The 17368-nt window shown below is 41.2% G+C and overlaps 1 protein-coding gene across 1 annotated transcript in view; it reads left to right on the top strand.

The window, feature by feature from the left end:
• trappc12 (trafficking protein particle complex subunit 12) overlaps window positions 1-17368 on the top strand; it is a 52432-nt gene that overhangs the window by 13404 nt on the left and 21660 nt on the right. Inside the window, exon 3 of the mRNA XM_049595262.1 lies at window positions 14136-14249. Coding sequence (XP_049451219.1) covers window positions 14136-14249 — 114 coding nt within the window. The remainder of the gene's footprint in view (window positions 1-14135; window positions 14250-17368) is intronic.

Consider the following 17368-nt stretch of genomic DNA (forward strand, 5'->3'; position numbering starts at 1 on the left):
ATTTAATGATAAGCAAGTCAAAAGAACCTGATTATTAGTAAATGAACTTAACCTTTAATTTCATGTTGCGAAACACGTTATGTAGATACAGAGGACTAAAGTTTTCACATTAGTGATGCCCCTGGTCTTACGTTTCATTGTTAGTAGCATTACAAATATCTGGAAAAGACTTAAAATTTCCCTTGATGAATATTTTGCTACCATAATATATTCCAATTCATGCCTCATGTTGCAAATTAGCACAGGATGTCCTTGGGCATCACCAAAGACTTATTTCAACTAGGAAAACCCGTATAATTTGATACTTGTGATTCCTGAAAGAAAATTCTCTTTTCACTTCCCTCTTTTTCACTGAGAGTCCAAAGGTCAGAGCCGGCTACAGAGCATCTCTCTGGCTGCTGATTGAGATTCAGTGTCTTGTTCAACAACACTTCAATAAGGCTGGTGATTGCTGACACAGAGACTTGAACCCAGGACCTCCAGCTGAAGGACAACATCTCTACTCACTGCATCACCCAGTGTGGAGCCAACAAATCCTGCTCCCTAATAAGGAGCTCTGTTTGGTCTTGATCAGAGCAGCCTCCGTGTGACGGCTTCGCTGACATAATGATCATTGACTGAGTCACTCCCACTGATGAATGAATCAGATACCATCTGCCTTCTCCATCTACTACCATCTACTTGCATTCATATGATTTACTTACCAATAAATTATGAAGTATCCAAAGTTCTAAGATCAAACAAACTCATAGATCAAAGCTGTCGTGGGTGATGTAGCTCACTAAGCTGGGAGGGGAAGTTGAAATTGAGAAAATGAGGATGTGCACAAGCAGAACATACACACACATTGACTCACATATATACACTGGGAAGTGGGAATGTCAGCAAGCATGTGGCCATTAAAAGTGTAGCCTGGTGCAGCTTGATGTTGCTAAGACATCTGATCAATCACATAGAATCTGGGATCCTTTAATTGACACGTGAGCATGTGTGTGTCATCCTACCAGTGTGTGACTGTATTCACATGTCAGGGCTATCAAGTACTGTACGTGTCGGGCTGGGTATCATTTGGATTTCAACAATTCTGATTTGAAGTTTTTGAGGAGCAGGGTCAAAACAGATCACATGTTTTTTGTTTTTTGTTGTTTTTTTTCACAGAAATAAACTACCCAGTTCATATTCACAATTCAGTTCATACAGTTTATGGAACCTCACAGTTTAAAGGGGATCTATTATGCTTTATGTAAAAGTAATCCCGTGAGCAAAAACCTTCCTACCTATGGGTTCCTACTGCTCTGAACACTCTGTCCCCAACAGTTTGTTCTACTCTGGCTACAGTATGTTGTCATAGTGCGCCATATTTCTTTATATGGTCATCTGCTCCAGGCACACTCCTGCTAAGTGTTTACATTACGTAGCCTACACTGCTACATGAAGCTACATACTAGAATCAGGGAAACATGTAAACTTGGTTGCCAATGTTGTAAATTTCCCCCCATCATGCCTGGTTGTGTTTAGAAACTTTTATTGGTGAATTTTCACTGTACAAAGTGCCTCAGTTCTCCTTTATAGTCATTCCCCAGCTGCAAGCACATTGCTAACACACATGTAGCTACATATAAACAAATGTCAGGAAGATGTGCTATTTTGGTTGCAGATGTTGTACATTTCTTCCTTTTAGACAGAGGGTGAATACAGGCGTTTCAGCACAGGCAGTATGAGGAAGAGGCAACTTGTTCCAGTAGATACCTAAAAATACAAGTATGAAACTGAAAATAAAGAGAATAGGCCCCCTTTAATTTGGTTGCTGTTTTGAAATAATATGATTCAGTAATCATCTGTTCATTCTTTTTTCATTCACTGTACTGATTGGCGTCTTTGCCTGGGGCCCCCCAGAGTCTACGGTCTCCACTGTGCCTATCTCACAATTCCGGGACTGTGAGAGACGAACGAAGACAGATGCAGGCGGGCTTGTTTACTTCACAGATGAAATGCCAGTCAATCCATAAACAACATATAAGTTGAAACGTAAAAGAAAAAAACAGAAGACTGGGTTGAGAATGATGACTGGTGTTATAGGAGTATAGCTCAGTGTGTAGTGTGTACTGTAGTGAGTGTGGTTGGGCAACAGAGAGAGAGATGATGGCTGCATTGACAGGTGCTGGTGGTTGGAGCACAGAAGAAAACCTGCGGTCAGCGGCGCACAGCCTTATCCAGACTCATGTGGTTGTATCTTGTATGATTTTCCCATTGTGCCTAGACAAAACAAAGACCAAATATATCACTTTGCTTAGCACGGTCCAGTCTAGAAAGAGTACCAATGTGTAGTTGTTCAGGAACAGATAAGCAGAACTGAAATTCTTTTTGTTTCTAATTTAAAATTGAATTTCAGTTTCCAATCCTATGCACATGTATGTTTACATGCTGTAAACACATTCTATGCTATGGTATATTTGTTGTCAGCTGTGATCATCCTTTCTGTATGGCCTTTTGCTCAGATGAAGATTGTAGTCAGTTCAAAGAGCAGTATTCTGCTGTGTGGCATCTGTGTGTGTGTGTGTGTGTGTGTGTGTGTGTGTGTGTGTGTGTGTGTGTGTTATAGAGCTCTGCTATGAGCTGGCAGAATGAGTCATGCTGCAGAGTGTGACTGCACCCACTGCCACCTCACACTCTCTCTGTTCATACATATATCCACATGCATGTGCACAGAGTGCATAAATGAGACTCAAGAGGACTCTGCATTTCCTTAGTCTTTCTGTTTCTTCGTACGTCTCTCTCCATCATCTGGTAAATGCGGACATCACTCAGTGCCGTAGGAGAGCTGCCATTACAGACATAGAAACACACTAGATACTTCTTTCTAATGAGTCCTCGTGTAGAGTTAGACTTCATGTGCTTTTTTGTCAGGCACACTACACTGCTGAGAAGCAGCTGTAGAATATCCTCAGTCTGTTTTTTGTAAAATACTTGAACCGCTGCACTGTGAATTCTGCTGTCACATCATTTTAAGGAACTGTATGAGTCATTCATGTAAAAAAAAACTACGTTTGCAAATAAGTATCATTTTCAGTATCAGTTGTTCTGTTGCTAAAACAATGCCCATCAAGTAGCATCTGTAAATTGCTTGTTTTGTCGAACCAAGCATCAAAAGAACCCAAAGAGCGTCTGTCGGCCTAGTTTTTGTGGTGTGTCCCGCACCATTGGCCCTTTGGTGTCGGCGGCTTTTCGGCCGATTGAGCATGTTGAATCGGCAGCGGAGCTAGTCGGTGAAAGAGATCACTCTGATTGGCTGTTTAGGTTTTATTCCCTCGCCCCTGTAGCAGTGAATCTGCCTGTAGTGAAACCGGGGCTAACCGGTGCTTTCTTTTCAGGCTCCACTTCACTCAGCTGCCCGACAGACCCGCTGCTTCTTCCCACTTTAACCTGAATAACAAACTGGAGCTAGCTGGGAGCATGACTGGAGGGAAGCACAGCCAGTTACCCAGCTAGCCCCGGCTCTCTGCTTGGATCCAACCGGAGCACCAAGCCGTGGTTTGTTATTCAGGTTAAAGTGGGAAGAAGCAGCGGGTTTATCAGGCAGCTGAGCGAAGTGGAGCCTGCGGGGCAAACACCAGGACCGTCTGAATATAATAGTGGAGGTGTTGCGGTGCTCGGCTGTACAGATAGGTAACACCTCGGCTGACAGGATGAACCACTCTCTCACTCCGCTCTCTCTCATGCAGGCGCAGAACGTACGTGCCACTTGGCTGTCGGATGTAGTCCGTGTAGTGTGTTCAAATGCAACTGACACGAGGCGACGTGAGGCGACGTAGACAACGCAACAGTTGGCTTTCGTCGCCGCTAGTTCTTTGATGTCGGTTTGGTGTGTCCGCACCTTAAGAGCAGGGACTGAGCCCCTCCTGCCATTAAACACCACGCAACACAAACGACACCAAAATGCAGTTTGAGGGTATTGATTCATGTTATTTACCAAAGTTATGTGCACTTGGTTTATTTCAGCTCAGTGTAACAGAGTATTTTGTGCTTTGCTAGTTTATTAATGTAATCTGCACAAAAGGTGTATAAACGACAAAAATAAAAACTCAACAACAAACATTTGAGAGTACACTCTTCAAGGGGTTTGCTATTTTAAACTTAAAGATTTTGTAAAATATATTAACAGAAATGATAAAATGTAATATTTTTTAATTTCTTTATTGAGGATATTACAGGTATTACAGACATTTTCAAATTATTCATACTTCCCTGTCTCGACATCTTTCCACAAAATAAAAACTGGTCATATACATCACAGGAAGAATACACATATAATGCAGTACCTCCCCTCATTAACCTATACCAACCCCCCATCCCACCCCACAAGAACCCACCCTCCCCCCAATGCGAACTGAATGTATCTCCTGATTCCTTGTCTCTAAACAGAGAACTCTCTGTATTAAAGAGCAAATAAAGCTATAAACAAAAAGTTAACCAGAGAGAAATATAAATAAATAAACAAATACATAAATAAATGTAAAACAAAAGGAGGGGGGAAAAAAAGGGATAAGCGTTCAGTCAGGTGGTAAGACTTTAAGTGAGTTGACATATGTTATAAAGGGCTGCCATTTCCCATAGAATTTTTCAGAGTCACCTTTAAGTTCTTCTCTGATCTTTTCCAATTTTAGGAAAAACATGACATCCTGAAGCCATTGAGAGATTGAAGGGGTGCAATCTGATTTCCACTGGAGATGTAAAAGCTAAGGAGTCTAACTGTTTAGAGGTGATAAAATGTAATATTAAAAAACACAGAAACAGTGTGGATGGAGGCATTTTTTTTTAGGAGTATTGAAGTATCGTATTGGGACTCATTATCAGCAGATATTCTATTAAATGACTCGGATCAAAACTTTGGGACATCCCTAGTGTATATACTTTATGTCAGTTGATTAATCAACTAATCATTTCAGAACTTAAAAGAGTTCTCAGGAAAGGGAAAGGGAGCTGTCAAATGCAAAAAGAAAAAGAAAAAAATCATATGCTAAATATGAGTAAAGATAAACACACTCAATGACATGAAGAACAGAAAAAGCGCTCAGATTGTCAGCTACTCTGGACTGCAACATGTGTCAGGTTTGGCATCATTCATGATGTGGCATCAAGACGTTGATGCTGACATTACCTTTAAGATAGTTATAAAATGGCTCTAACAGGCCAACATAGCCTACATGATTCCCAGTCTGATTTTGCACTGATTTTTGCATTTGATATCTCAGTTGGAGTTATCTTTGTAAACTTAGTAAGCAAAATGTGGCCATTTTTTACTCCTGGCCCAGTTTGCATAGACTGGTTTAAAGTGATACCAAGTTTTCAGCTGTTTTACTCCGTTAAGATTACTGTATGCATGCAGTGAGTCCCTCTAATTCAGTTAATCTTCCTCTTCTTTGAAAGAAATAGTAATTCAAGCTTCTTAGAGCTTCTTCCTAACTTGTGTCTATTTTAGAAAATGGTGGTTATTAAGGTTGGATGTTATATAAACTGAGTTTGGTCGGCTGTCCTAGCGTCCCCTCTACTTCTCCCTTTGTCTTCCCAGTGACCTCTGTGGTGTGGTCAGCAGTGAGCTAGTCTCTGGCTCAGCACCACCCTGGGCTGGCCTCATCTGTCTCTCTCATTAGCAATCACCCCCCTTCTCTCCTCCTCTCCTCCTCTTTTCCTCCTTCTCCTTCATCTCTTTCTCCCTCCCCTCTGTACTATCCACCAGAGACTCTAACCTCTCTTTCCTCCCACAGTGTGATGCCGTCTGGGCCGGGGGCCAGCATATATGTGTGTGTGAGTGTGTGTGTCTGTGTGTGAGAGGGAGAGAGAGAGGGAGAGAGAGAGAGACCCACCTTGGCTGGGTCAGACAGACACACCCCCATAATCACTGCAACGACCCAGCTGCTGCATCGCACTTTGATATCATTGCTGTAACCTTTACTTGTCATTATCGTAACCTTTTTACATAGCTGTCATTTCCTCCACCAGTTACACTTGCGAGCCAGGGTCTGGGTAATGCACCGTCAGCTTTTGTAGTGCTGAAGGGCATGTTTAAACCTTAGTGGTGGTTGTTTTCACCTTGCTCTGTTTATGGTGGCAGCAGCCATATGCTCAGGCCTATTGTAAAAGTACAGAGGGTGTTTAGCCTGTTGGTCTGCCAGCATAGAGGATCATTCCAGTTTATTACAGCTCGGGTCTTGTTTTTGTATTTTTTGCCATCGTTCCTGTTGGTGATCATAATAATGCACTTACCAAGTTATTACAGTTAGAGTGAGATCTAAAAGTAGTTGATGGCATGCCTCATTTGTTTTATTGGTATATGCCCCTGCAGTTTTACTGGCTTATGGCACCTATGGCACACAACAGTGTGTCACTGTAGTTCCACAGGCACATAACCACTCCCAAATGGCAAATGACAATTCTTACTGTAACATGCCACTTCTGACTGTTGGTGTGCAGCTGCTCTGAGTTAGATGAAAACAGCATGCTACTCGTGTTCAACAGGTGCCACTTTTCACCAGCAGGTAATGTGTTAAACTGGTAGGTTCTTTTTTTTTTAGCCACGGTGTTAGTCCCATCACCACTTTGGTCCAGACTGAGATATGTCAGTATCAGCACTGGATGGATTGCCATTGAATTTGTACAAACATTCATGGTCAGCAGACTTTGACTTTGGCGATCTTCAGAATCTTCCATGAGCTCCACCATGTGGTTAACATTTTCATTTTACAGTGAAATGTCTCAGCAACCATTTGATGGATTGCCATGAGATTAGGTACTGGTGTTCATGGTGCCCAGAAGATGAATCCTACTAACTTTGGTCATCCTCTTACTTTTCATCTAGTGCCAGCAGCAAGCCAAACCTTTTATTATAAAGTGATATATGATTTGCACAGATAGTCAAAAACGCCCACTCTTTACCAAGTGTTGCTTTGGTTTAGTTTATGCACACTAGGAGACAAACAAACTTATCATTGAGTCTTTGTGTGCGTCATTGCCTCTTCTTATGTCCAGGTTTTGTGTCCAGCCCAACATTTGTGACAGTGCATACTATACACATTGCAAGGGTGCCAAGTGTGCATGCTCTAGTTTGTTTATGCTTTTCGATGCTTCTCGTCTCGCCTCGTGTACTGTATTTCTCGTCCCAGGTTCTTCTCTTGCTAAGCAGTCGCACATTATAGTTCCTGTTTTTGCATTTTTCTTGTTGTTTAGCCAAAATACTGGTGCTCTTCTTGCAGTTGTGAGGTCATCATTTTCGTTACTGATGTGCATGCTTTTTGATTTTTATGATGGTTAGCAAACAACATTATAGTACATTACCGCCACCAACTGGAATGAAGTATGGAGTAAGTGTGCATGGGTAGAATGCCGATGGACCCTCATTTAAAGAATGAATGGAACCATGTCACCGCTAAAAGTCTGCAGCTGTCCAAGGACATGAAACCTAGATAGTATTTCCAAGCCTTCAGTTGTCTGACAGGTAATGTTTCTACCACATCTGACCTTGTTGCAGTGATGTCACTGTGTTCCCAGATCTCAGCAGTTATTTTTGAAAGTACAATATTATAAAAACTGCTAGAAATGATGGCCAACCAGTGACCTTACCAAATCGGTCAGTGTCAACTTCAGGTCTAGCAGTACTTTAAAAACTTACTGTGTGTGTGTGTGTGTGGTATTTTGTGAGTCATTGTATGTGAATCAGGCCTTAGACAAAAGTTCTCTTTAACATAGGCTTCAGCAGCACTCTCGGAGGAAAAGGGAAGTGGGACATTCTGTTATTGTTGACAACCAAACCATCAAACGTTATCCAGTAGCCCACTAGTCAATCAGTGGTTAATATTGCCCAGAGGAGCATCACTTAGAACTTGGAAGCTGTGTTGAGCCATCTTAGGGAGTGTTATGTGGAGTTCTCTCACAAGCCATGAGCTAGTGCGGTGTCTTCACTTAATATATTATGCCAGTTTGTGTCTCAACGTCTCTCAGTGATACTGTTTGAAGAGTCCAGCGATTGCCTGTGGGAGACAAAATGGCTGCTGTGTGAAGTTCGTATCAGTACAGTAGCCAAGCAGGCTGTCCTCCAGCTTGAGGGCAATATTCTGTAAAGTGTCTGTAGACCAACTACAGAGGCATCAAAGTAAAGTTAGCCACTGTTGCAATGACTGGCATGCACTTTTAGCATATTACAAATGGTTTTTTTTTCCCATACCCTCTGTGTAATCCAAAATGCCAGGGCTTAATTGAAGTAGCACGGGTGCTCCCTGTGTTAACCAAAGCTGGTGTGAGGAAGCCTTTTTAAGTCTGATTCGCCTGGAGGCTCCGGGTCTTGCGAGAGAACAAGTGGGCGTTCGTTTGTTCATCAAGCTTTGTTATGCAGGTTTTTTTTTTTTTTTTTTACTCACCAAAGGAAAGGCGCACTGAACTTCCGATCTTCAACACATTTTAGAAGCCTCACCCCTTTTAAACTCGCGACGAGACTAATTATGTGTAAGTGTTTGTGTGTGTGCACGAGAGATAGAGGATGTAATGTGTGCACATTTTCAATGCATACATTTGTCTGAGTGGGTGTGAGTGTGTAGGAGTCTGCGGGAAGCATTGCAATACCACTGAAGTCGGATTTGTCAAATACAATTGATTAAGTTTTCTGTAATGCTGAACAAGCTTTAGGCATGTGCTCTCCTTCAACTTAAGATAAGTCTAGGTGAATATTATATGTCATTTATCCACATCTCGTTTATTCGTCTGTGAGAGTCTACAGGTTTGCCTCTCTGTCACTAAAAATTTTGAGCTGTCTCAGTGTCAATGGCTGGTGGTTTGGAGCACTAACCTTGGGAACCATCTTGAGCACCACATCTCTGTGGGGTCATATCTGACATGTCCCCTCTTCCTTCTATCTTGTCTTCCTTGTCTTCCTTCCTTTGTCTGGTCTGTTTGTTCTGTGTGAAACAAAGGCAGGTGTGGTATCCACCGTCCTAAAAAAAACAAGCAGCAGCAAACAAAAGAAAATGTCCCTTCCCCACTATCCTGCTCTAGACATGCCTACACAATCCCCAATACACACTTCTTTCACCAACCCTCTGTAGTCAATTCCTCATTTAATATCACTGGCAATAAATCACCATGGTAATGCCTCCTCATTTGATTTGGGGGGATCTGATTATGCCTTATTGCGGAGTCATTTGAGCTGAGCTAAATTATTAATCACCATCAGCCTATTGTTTTTCTATTTTTATGTCCTCCCAACGCCCTTTCAGTGTTAATTGAAATCATTCAAACCTGGGGAGTGACAGCGTGGTTTGTATGCATGGTAGCATTCATGACAACCTATCATAAAGCACTTGGTATGTCCTTAAATGAAAAATAAGACCACCATCTGACAGCCTTTCTGCTAGACGTACTCTAGGGATGGTGATGTCGGTGGGTTGGTCCACCACTTTGGTCCAGACTGAAATATCTCAACAACTAATGGATGAATGGGCTTTAAATTTGGTACTCATATTTATGGTGCTTAGGGGATGAATCCTAATGTCTTTGGTGATCCCCTTTGCTTCTTGCTCTTCAAGAGATTCTACTAGATGGATCGGCACCAACTTTTGTACAGATGTTCATGGTTTTCGGACAGTGTATGTTAGTGATGAAGGTAGCACCGCCATAAGGATGAAGTTTTGTTGTGGGTCAAATTTCTCGATAGCCATTGCATGGGTTGACATGAAATTCGGTGTACAGATTTATGTTCCCCTCTGGATGAAATGTAAGAACACATGTGGAAACACATGTAATCACAGATTAGTAAGGCATGGTGTGACTAAAGCAGGCTACACAAGGTCTTTGGAAAAACACTACTAGACAAAAATTGAAACAGTGAAACAAAAAAGATATGAGATTAGATTAGAGAATGGATTTCAGTCATTGTATGCTGACAGATGGAGTAAAGACTCTGTACGTTCTACATGTTAGATTGGCATGTTGAACACAGTCTGGTCTACAATAGCTCTCGCACTTTTTTCATCAGTGGAGGGTCAGAGCTCAGGTTAAACCATTTGAGGTGACAGTGGAACAGAGACAGCCGTCATTATCTGACTCAAGGGCACTCACAATCACATTCTATCTATAATGGAGACTGACCCTGTGACCTTCTGGCCACAGACATTCACCTCTCGAAACACAGAGCCTGCCTGCTGTCTGCCCAAATCACAGCTCCTGTATTACTGTATGCCTGTAATGTTTGGTTTGGATTGGTATGGTTCAAGACCTAAAATTATAGGCTGCTATAAGATAATATCTGACCATAAAGCTATGCGTAGCAGCGATGCGGCATCGTTACATAAGGCCTGAGCTGAAGTTCACTTTTCCAGCTTTGTGGGTTTTTTTCACTTTGGCTCCTCGCAGTGCCTCTCTGCAGCTCCCTTGGCCCTCAGCTCTCTTCTCCTCATCTTCTGCTCTCCACTCTGCTACCCACTGCTCCTTTTTTCTTCTTCCAACTCTTTTGGCCCAGAGTTGCTGCTTTTTTCCACTATGGCCAACTTTGACTTCTGTGCTCTTTCACTACATGTGGGCCAGATTCCTTCCATCCATATCCTACTTATCCTCTGTTGAAACTCCTTATCCCTCTGTGCCCTGTCTCAACTCTGTATATATATATGTGTGTGTGTGTGTGTGTGTGTGTGTGTGTGTGTGTGTGTGTGTGGTTGTGTGTGTGGATGCAGCTACTGTACATCACTGCTGACTGTTCTCATTTTCCCTTCTCATGCCGTATCCCAATCTCACACAGACACTCAGAAACACACACTCACACACCTGTCTTCTTATGCCCCGTGGCTGGACAGCGGTGTACTGTAGCATACTGTAGGATATGTGTGTGTGTGAGTGACTGCAGCTGCTTTTGGCCATCCAGGCTGCCTCCTCGTTTTCAGCTTCATTTCCCCCCCTAATGAAGATTCAGAGGCAGCGCAGCTACTGGCACAGGGCAGGAGAGGAGAGGGGAAGGAGGGAGGGAGGGAGGAAAGGAGCAATAGAGGAGGCAGCAGCAATGACAGCGGGAAGAGGAGGGAGGCAGAAAAGAGAGTCTGAGGGAGGGGAGGAGATGGAGGGAGAGGAAAGAGAAGAGGAAGCATCAAGATGGAGGAAGAAGAATGTATGGGAGAATCCTGAGGAGGAGAGAGAGAGCAGCAAGGCAGGCATGAGGAAAAAGGAGGAGGAAAGGAAGGAGAGAAGATGAATGGGGAAGAGAGGACAGCTACAACAGAGAAAAGAGAGGGAAAAGGGTGATGAGTTTTGTGATAAAGATGACTATAGAGAAAGTAGCCCTCTCTCTTTCTCTCTTCCTCTCTCTCCTAATTAGCTCCCTGGCTGTGATGAATGGCACAGCACTTAGGACCCAATCGGCGAGCCGACCTTGTCATGTGTGTTGATGGGGTGGGGTGACTCTACCCCACACACACACACACACACACCTCCCCACCTCTGTCCCCCCTCTTACCTATTGTACCACCTCCTGTGGAAGCAGATGCTGCTAATATCGAAGTGTGTGCGTGTGGTTTTGTGTGTATAAGAGTGTGCGCACGCTCACTTGTCCACCGTGTTTGTGTGAGTGGGCGCTTTGTCCTCCAGGCTCAATGGATGACAGTTCCACACATCGGTGTAAACACTCTCGGTTGTGCACTTACCCACACCTGCCTCATTTCATATGTAGTGACTTTTGTTTTGCAGCATTAGATTAGTCACATTATCAGTTTGGAGTTGACACTGTCATATAAGATGATTAGTAAGATGATGGAACGTCCCTTTATTTTGCATCTGAGGTGTTTCTAAATGTTATCTGCTGTAATTTTGGAGGTGCTTGCCTTATTTTTTTTTTTTTTTTTTGTCTTTTAGAAGTCCTGCTTTTTTCTTATTGCATAACCATTCCATTGAGAATTCCCTCTGTTCAAATACACCCAGCATTTTTCCCCATTGGGGATTTGCAGTTTAAAATTTGACATTAAAAACTTTGGAAAGATAAAGGTATAAAGTATAGATGAATATAAAGATATAAAGATTTGGCCATCAATCCTTGAATGATTTTACTAGTTGGGTCTTTTAGAAGATGTGCCTTTGCAGTAATTGTCTGTGGCGCTAACCTAAAGTTCTTGGAGTTCCAACATTGAATACCCAAAGGTAAAAAGGTAGTACACACAGAGATCTTAAGACCAAAGTTGACTAATCTCAATTTCACCAATTTATCCTGGCCATGTCAAACAAACTTGCTAAGGTTTCAGCGTGGTGACCTTTATCAGAGCGATAAGATTGTACTATTTGGAACTGGGAATGCTGCAACATTGCAAAAAGGAAAAAAAAACCCCACAGGAAAAGAGAAGTGAACATGGAGTTGATAGAATTAGTTATAGTTTAACTCATTTATTGAGCAAAAACAACAAACAATATTTGGTTCCAGATTTTCAAATGTGACGATTTTTCTGCTCCTCTCTGTTTCATGCCACTGCAAAGTAAGCATCTTTGGGGTTTGTTGTTGGTTGGACAAAACAGGCAATACTATGGTGTGGCATTGGGCTCTGGAAAATTGTAAGGGGTATTTTTCACTAGTGTCAGACAATTTACAGACTTAATGTTTACTCTTTAAAAAAGAAGTGATAGATCAGTGGCTCTCAACTAGGGGTCTGGGGACTTCCAGGGATTCTGAGGGAGCTCCAGAGGGTCCCCAAAAATGGGGAATAGTTACTTTTTACTGTTTAATTCACTATATAAGTGAGCCCAATGTGAGCAATAGTCATAAGAGTGTCTATTCTGATTATAGGTTTCACCTCCTCCACGCTTATATTTTCAACTGTAGTTGAGTTATATAGAACTCTTGTGTAATAAAGAATTATTTCTGACATTTTAGGTGTGCTTGCATTTGGGTTTACCTCCAAATAAAGTGGTTCATAATCTGTCTGATTATCTGACAAGATGTAATCCAGTTGTAGACTACCCAAAGCCCACTTACCCACCTATTCTTTTACTTTTGATTGTATTTTATCATCTTCATCAACAATGAAGCTGGCTCAGTTGCCCTGAAACTTTACATTAGGCGCCTCAAGGATTTCTTTTAAATGTTGGCTTACCACGTGAGCGCAACAATTTATGAGACCAGGCTAGACTGTGTCTGAAATCATTCCCTTACTCACTCATTCACTGTTTCCTATATACAGTAACAGATACTGGAACTTCCATACAAACACAAAAAACAACTGTGTCACACGAGACAATGTTTGAGTTAAAAAGAAAAGACTCAATACAGGAAAACTAAAATTCTTTCAAAATGGAAGCTTTAAGGTTCCTTAGAACAATCATAAATATCAGGTGTTAAAGGCTTCTGTGTTTGCAACTGAAAACTCCTCCTCCCTGTGTGTCCAAAGTATACTACCTTGTGAGGTAGACCACGTGTTGAATCATAGGAGCAAGTGAGACCTGAGCCCTGATTTGATTTTTTTTTAAAAATGGCATTGCATTGCAGTGTGGGATTGTTTGCAAAACGTAATGTGCCTCTGTGGTTCACTGCTTTTTTTTGCTCCATTGCTGGAATGTTCAAGGCACTATAAGGAGTATCTAAAATGGTGGATAGTAAATATAGTGATGTCTGAGTGATTTCAGCCTCAGCCTCAACGGTTTATGTAGTGTTTGAACATCTGCATGTCCATAGCACTAACCAAACTCAATGTGGTGCTGAGGACTGTGTGAATCAGCTGAAAGCTCCAGAACAAGCCAGTAAGTGGCCCTTAAGTTGAGATTGTTTTGGAACTGCTGCTTCCGAGGTCAAGACTGAACTGTCAGGCTCATATTGTAGACAGATTTTTGCCCTCTTGGATCTTGTTTTAGTGATTTTGTCACATTCCCAGAACTCTGCAAATAATTTGGTGAATAAAATATTATCATAACTGACAGAAATGATAGCCGAAACTGTGAGTTATAAATAAGACCCAAGTTGCAGGAATTATTTATCAAATGATGTGTCCTTTTGAGTGTGTTTGTGATTATGATAGCTGGAGCCACATTGATATGTTTTAGCCCCAGGTCTTCCTCTATGTTTCTGTCAGTCAGTCGTGGTGTGTGTTTCAGATCCAGTGTGCTGTGTCTTTTCTCCCCTGCAGAGCAGTAAAAACTGGCGGGCTGCGGTGGATCTGACGGGCCGGCTGCTGACAGCTCATGGTCAGGGATATGGAAAGGCTGGCCAGCCAACCTCCCACACCACCGACTCACTGCAGGTAAGACGCCAGCGACTTTCTCTTTATCCGTCCATTCATCTGTCTGTCTCTCTGAGTGTCGGTGGGTGTTGGAGAGTCACGCCAAATCATGTCTTCTTCTACATATTTAATGTATTAATTCCCAAATAGCTCTTGAAAATGAAATATATTTTCAGTTAGTTGAAAATAAATCCAATAATGTGCCTGCACTTAAAGAATTATATAATGAAACGTCCTCACTGATATTGTGTAACAGTTTCACTGATTATTTAATACCCTATCATTTGGTTATCAGGAGTTCATTAGATTTTTTTTGTTCTTTTCTTTGTGTTTCCAAACTGATGGTAGAATTATTTTTGACATCTGTAAGAAAGCACACTGAGATATTGGTTGTTAGTTTGTTGTACTGTCCTTTGAAATGTTTTGTCAGTGTTGCTGCTAGCACTTTTTTATGCATGTGTTTGTTGAGCTCTATCCAGAAGATGAATGGCTGCATAAGCTCATTAAGAAGGCCACCCCAGTGGTAGGCTCTGTGCATGAGACTTTAAGTTAATCGACCATGTTGTTGCCTCATGCTGCATATTACCTTCTTAAACATCATGGCTCTATTTTGAAGTCCAGCTTTTGAATGTTTTTTGTTTCTGTGTTTAGTTGTGGTCTTCTTAATGTAATTAATAGCAATATGCACCATGACAAAATGATGACTGTTGGGCTTCTATGGTAACCTTTTACCACCCACTGTTCTTCCCACACGACTATAGCACAATGCTGAACTTTCACAGACAGCATGTACTGTAGAAAGTTACATAAATATGGACATGTTATTTATGTATAGATAGATTAGACTTCCATCTTACAGATGCATGCCAGAGTGTACAGCTAAAACCGTAGAAATATTGTTTCTGCCTACCTTCATCACCAGTTCTCAAACTATGGTACTTGTACCACTGTTGGTACATGAGCTCCCTCTGGCAGTACGCAGAGCAATCTTTAAAATATTTTTAAAAATGAAGTTGATTAATTTAAAAGCATTTAATACTAATGAGTTACTACAAAATTGTGATTATACTGATTTCCAAATGTTTTGCTTTTCCTGTAAAATTTTTCTTTCGATGTCAGACTGCTGCATTGTCACCTTAATGAATGAAACACACGCATAGGTTCTTTATTAGTTATAAACTAAACTGTGAGGATAGTGAGCAGAGGTATAATGAATGGTTTAAAAACACTGCAATCATGGCTCCGAATGAGAACAATTAGAAAGAGAAGCTCAGATTAGGAGGAAAAAATTTTCCACAGTGTTAAAAGTTTGATAACCTTGTTCTAATGCAAATTGCTGTCATGCCTTGTAGAAGTATTTTTACAAATGACAGTGCTTTGTTCATAACTTCTTGTCTACACACTGTTGATGGCCCTTTAAAATGATAATGGAGGGTTCCTGTGCAGTATGGAAAATATGGTGTTTGATTTCAGCAACTTACAGGTTTGGAAAAGTGTAGAAGAAACAAAAGAAAACATGGAAAAATGTCTGTGTTTCTAGACTATTGCCCCTATTCTATTCCCCTATACCAAATCCAGAAACCTATGATCAAATTAGTTTGAAAGAAAATGTAGCCATTTGAATTGCATATATACATAGCATCACATTTTTGAGTTATTATCAAAAAAATAAATGGACTATCCTTTCTGAATAAGGAAGCCATACCTTTATGCTGCGTTTATCATCGTTTCCATGGACACAGTAAATAAAAAAGGCTGCACAGATGCTGTGAATTTTTTTTTTTTTTTTCACTTTTTTTCAACTGACTTTTAGTGCTTATTTATCATAGTGACTAAAAATGTGGGGGGAATAAAATAATTTATTCAACATGTTCAGCGACAGTAACTAGCTACAATCTTCAGGCAATTATTTGGCAACATATCAGTATACATACTCAGAATGTAACATACATGTTAACAGTTGGATTTAAAACCATAAGAAACATCTAGCTGTTTGCACTCAGATGTCCAATATGCTTGGAAAAATCTATACACAAATCCAGAAATTTGAGTTCGGAAAATCTGGATTTTTAAATATGGAAAATGTGTTGGAACCCTGAATATGTCGTAAAAGGAAACTGATACAAAACTTGCACTCAAGAAACATGCTTTACACAATCAGTCAACATTTTCTTAAGGCTCTCTGTTTCTCCTAAAGTTCTCCCATAGTTTCTACTGTAAAACAAGATGTAAAGATGTTAATCTGTAAACAACTAACGCCGCTCTATAAACTGTGCCAGGCTGTGTCATCACCACTACCAGCGCAGCCCCAATCCACATCTGAGAGTGGGTGCTAACGAGGAGACAGTGTTGTAGTGTTACAAAGTCAAGTTAGGGGTCGAGAGAACAGCTTCTTTGGAGGCTCCCATGCTGCTCAGGAACTTCTGGATCTTTCCATGTTGTTGTCTCACTGGGAGGCAGTCCATCCCCACTCCATCACTTCTGGGCTTCTGTCCAAGTGCATATTGCCTGTGTGCTGTCAGAAGCTCATGACAATTTACACAACATGATCCTGGAAGAGCCTCTGCCCTCCAGATGTAAAGAAGCTCTACACAGCATATACACACAGTCATGTTCAGTCTTTAAAATGGGTTGTTTTTTATTTGACAAGATTATACATATGATTCAAATATAAAATGTGCAGTACATACAGTATCTTGGTCACAATTCTTTAGTCACCAAATTTAAAGCATCCTTATCCTTTGTTTATGTTTTAGAATTAGTACTGGACATTATACCGTATTTATTATTTAATATCAATGACAGTATTGGCCTCAAAAAATCCAATTACCAATCAGTTGTTTGGGCTCTAGAACAAAACATTGCATCAGGATTACAACCACATAATGTAATTTTTATGCCTCCATGCTGGCGATAGCCATGGCCGGAGGCAGTATGTTTTTAGGTTATCCATCCATTCCATTCTCGTGTAGGTAATATCTCAAAAACGCCTTGAGGGAATTTCTTCAAATTTAGCACAAATGTCCACTTGGGCTTAACGATGAACTAATTAGATTTTGGTTGTCAAAGGTCAAGGTCACTGTGAACTCATCTGTCTCATTCTCATGAACGCGATATCTCAAGAATGCCTCGAGGGAGTT

Source organism: Epinephelus fuscoguttatus, linkage group LG14 (genome assembly GCF_011397635.1).
Source record: "Epinephelus fuscoguttatus linkage group LG14, E.fuscoguttatus.final_Chr_v1".
NCBI lineage: Eukaryota > Metazoa > Chordata > Actinopteri > Perciformes > Serranidae > Epinephelus > Epinephelus fuscoguttatus.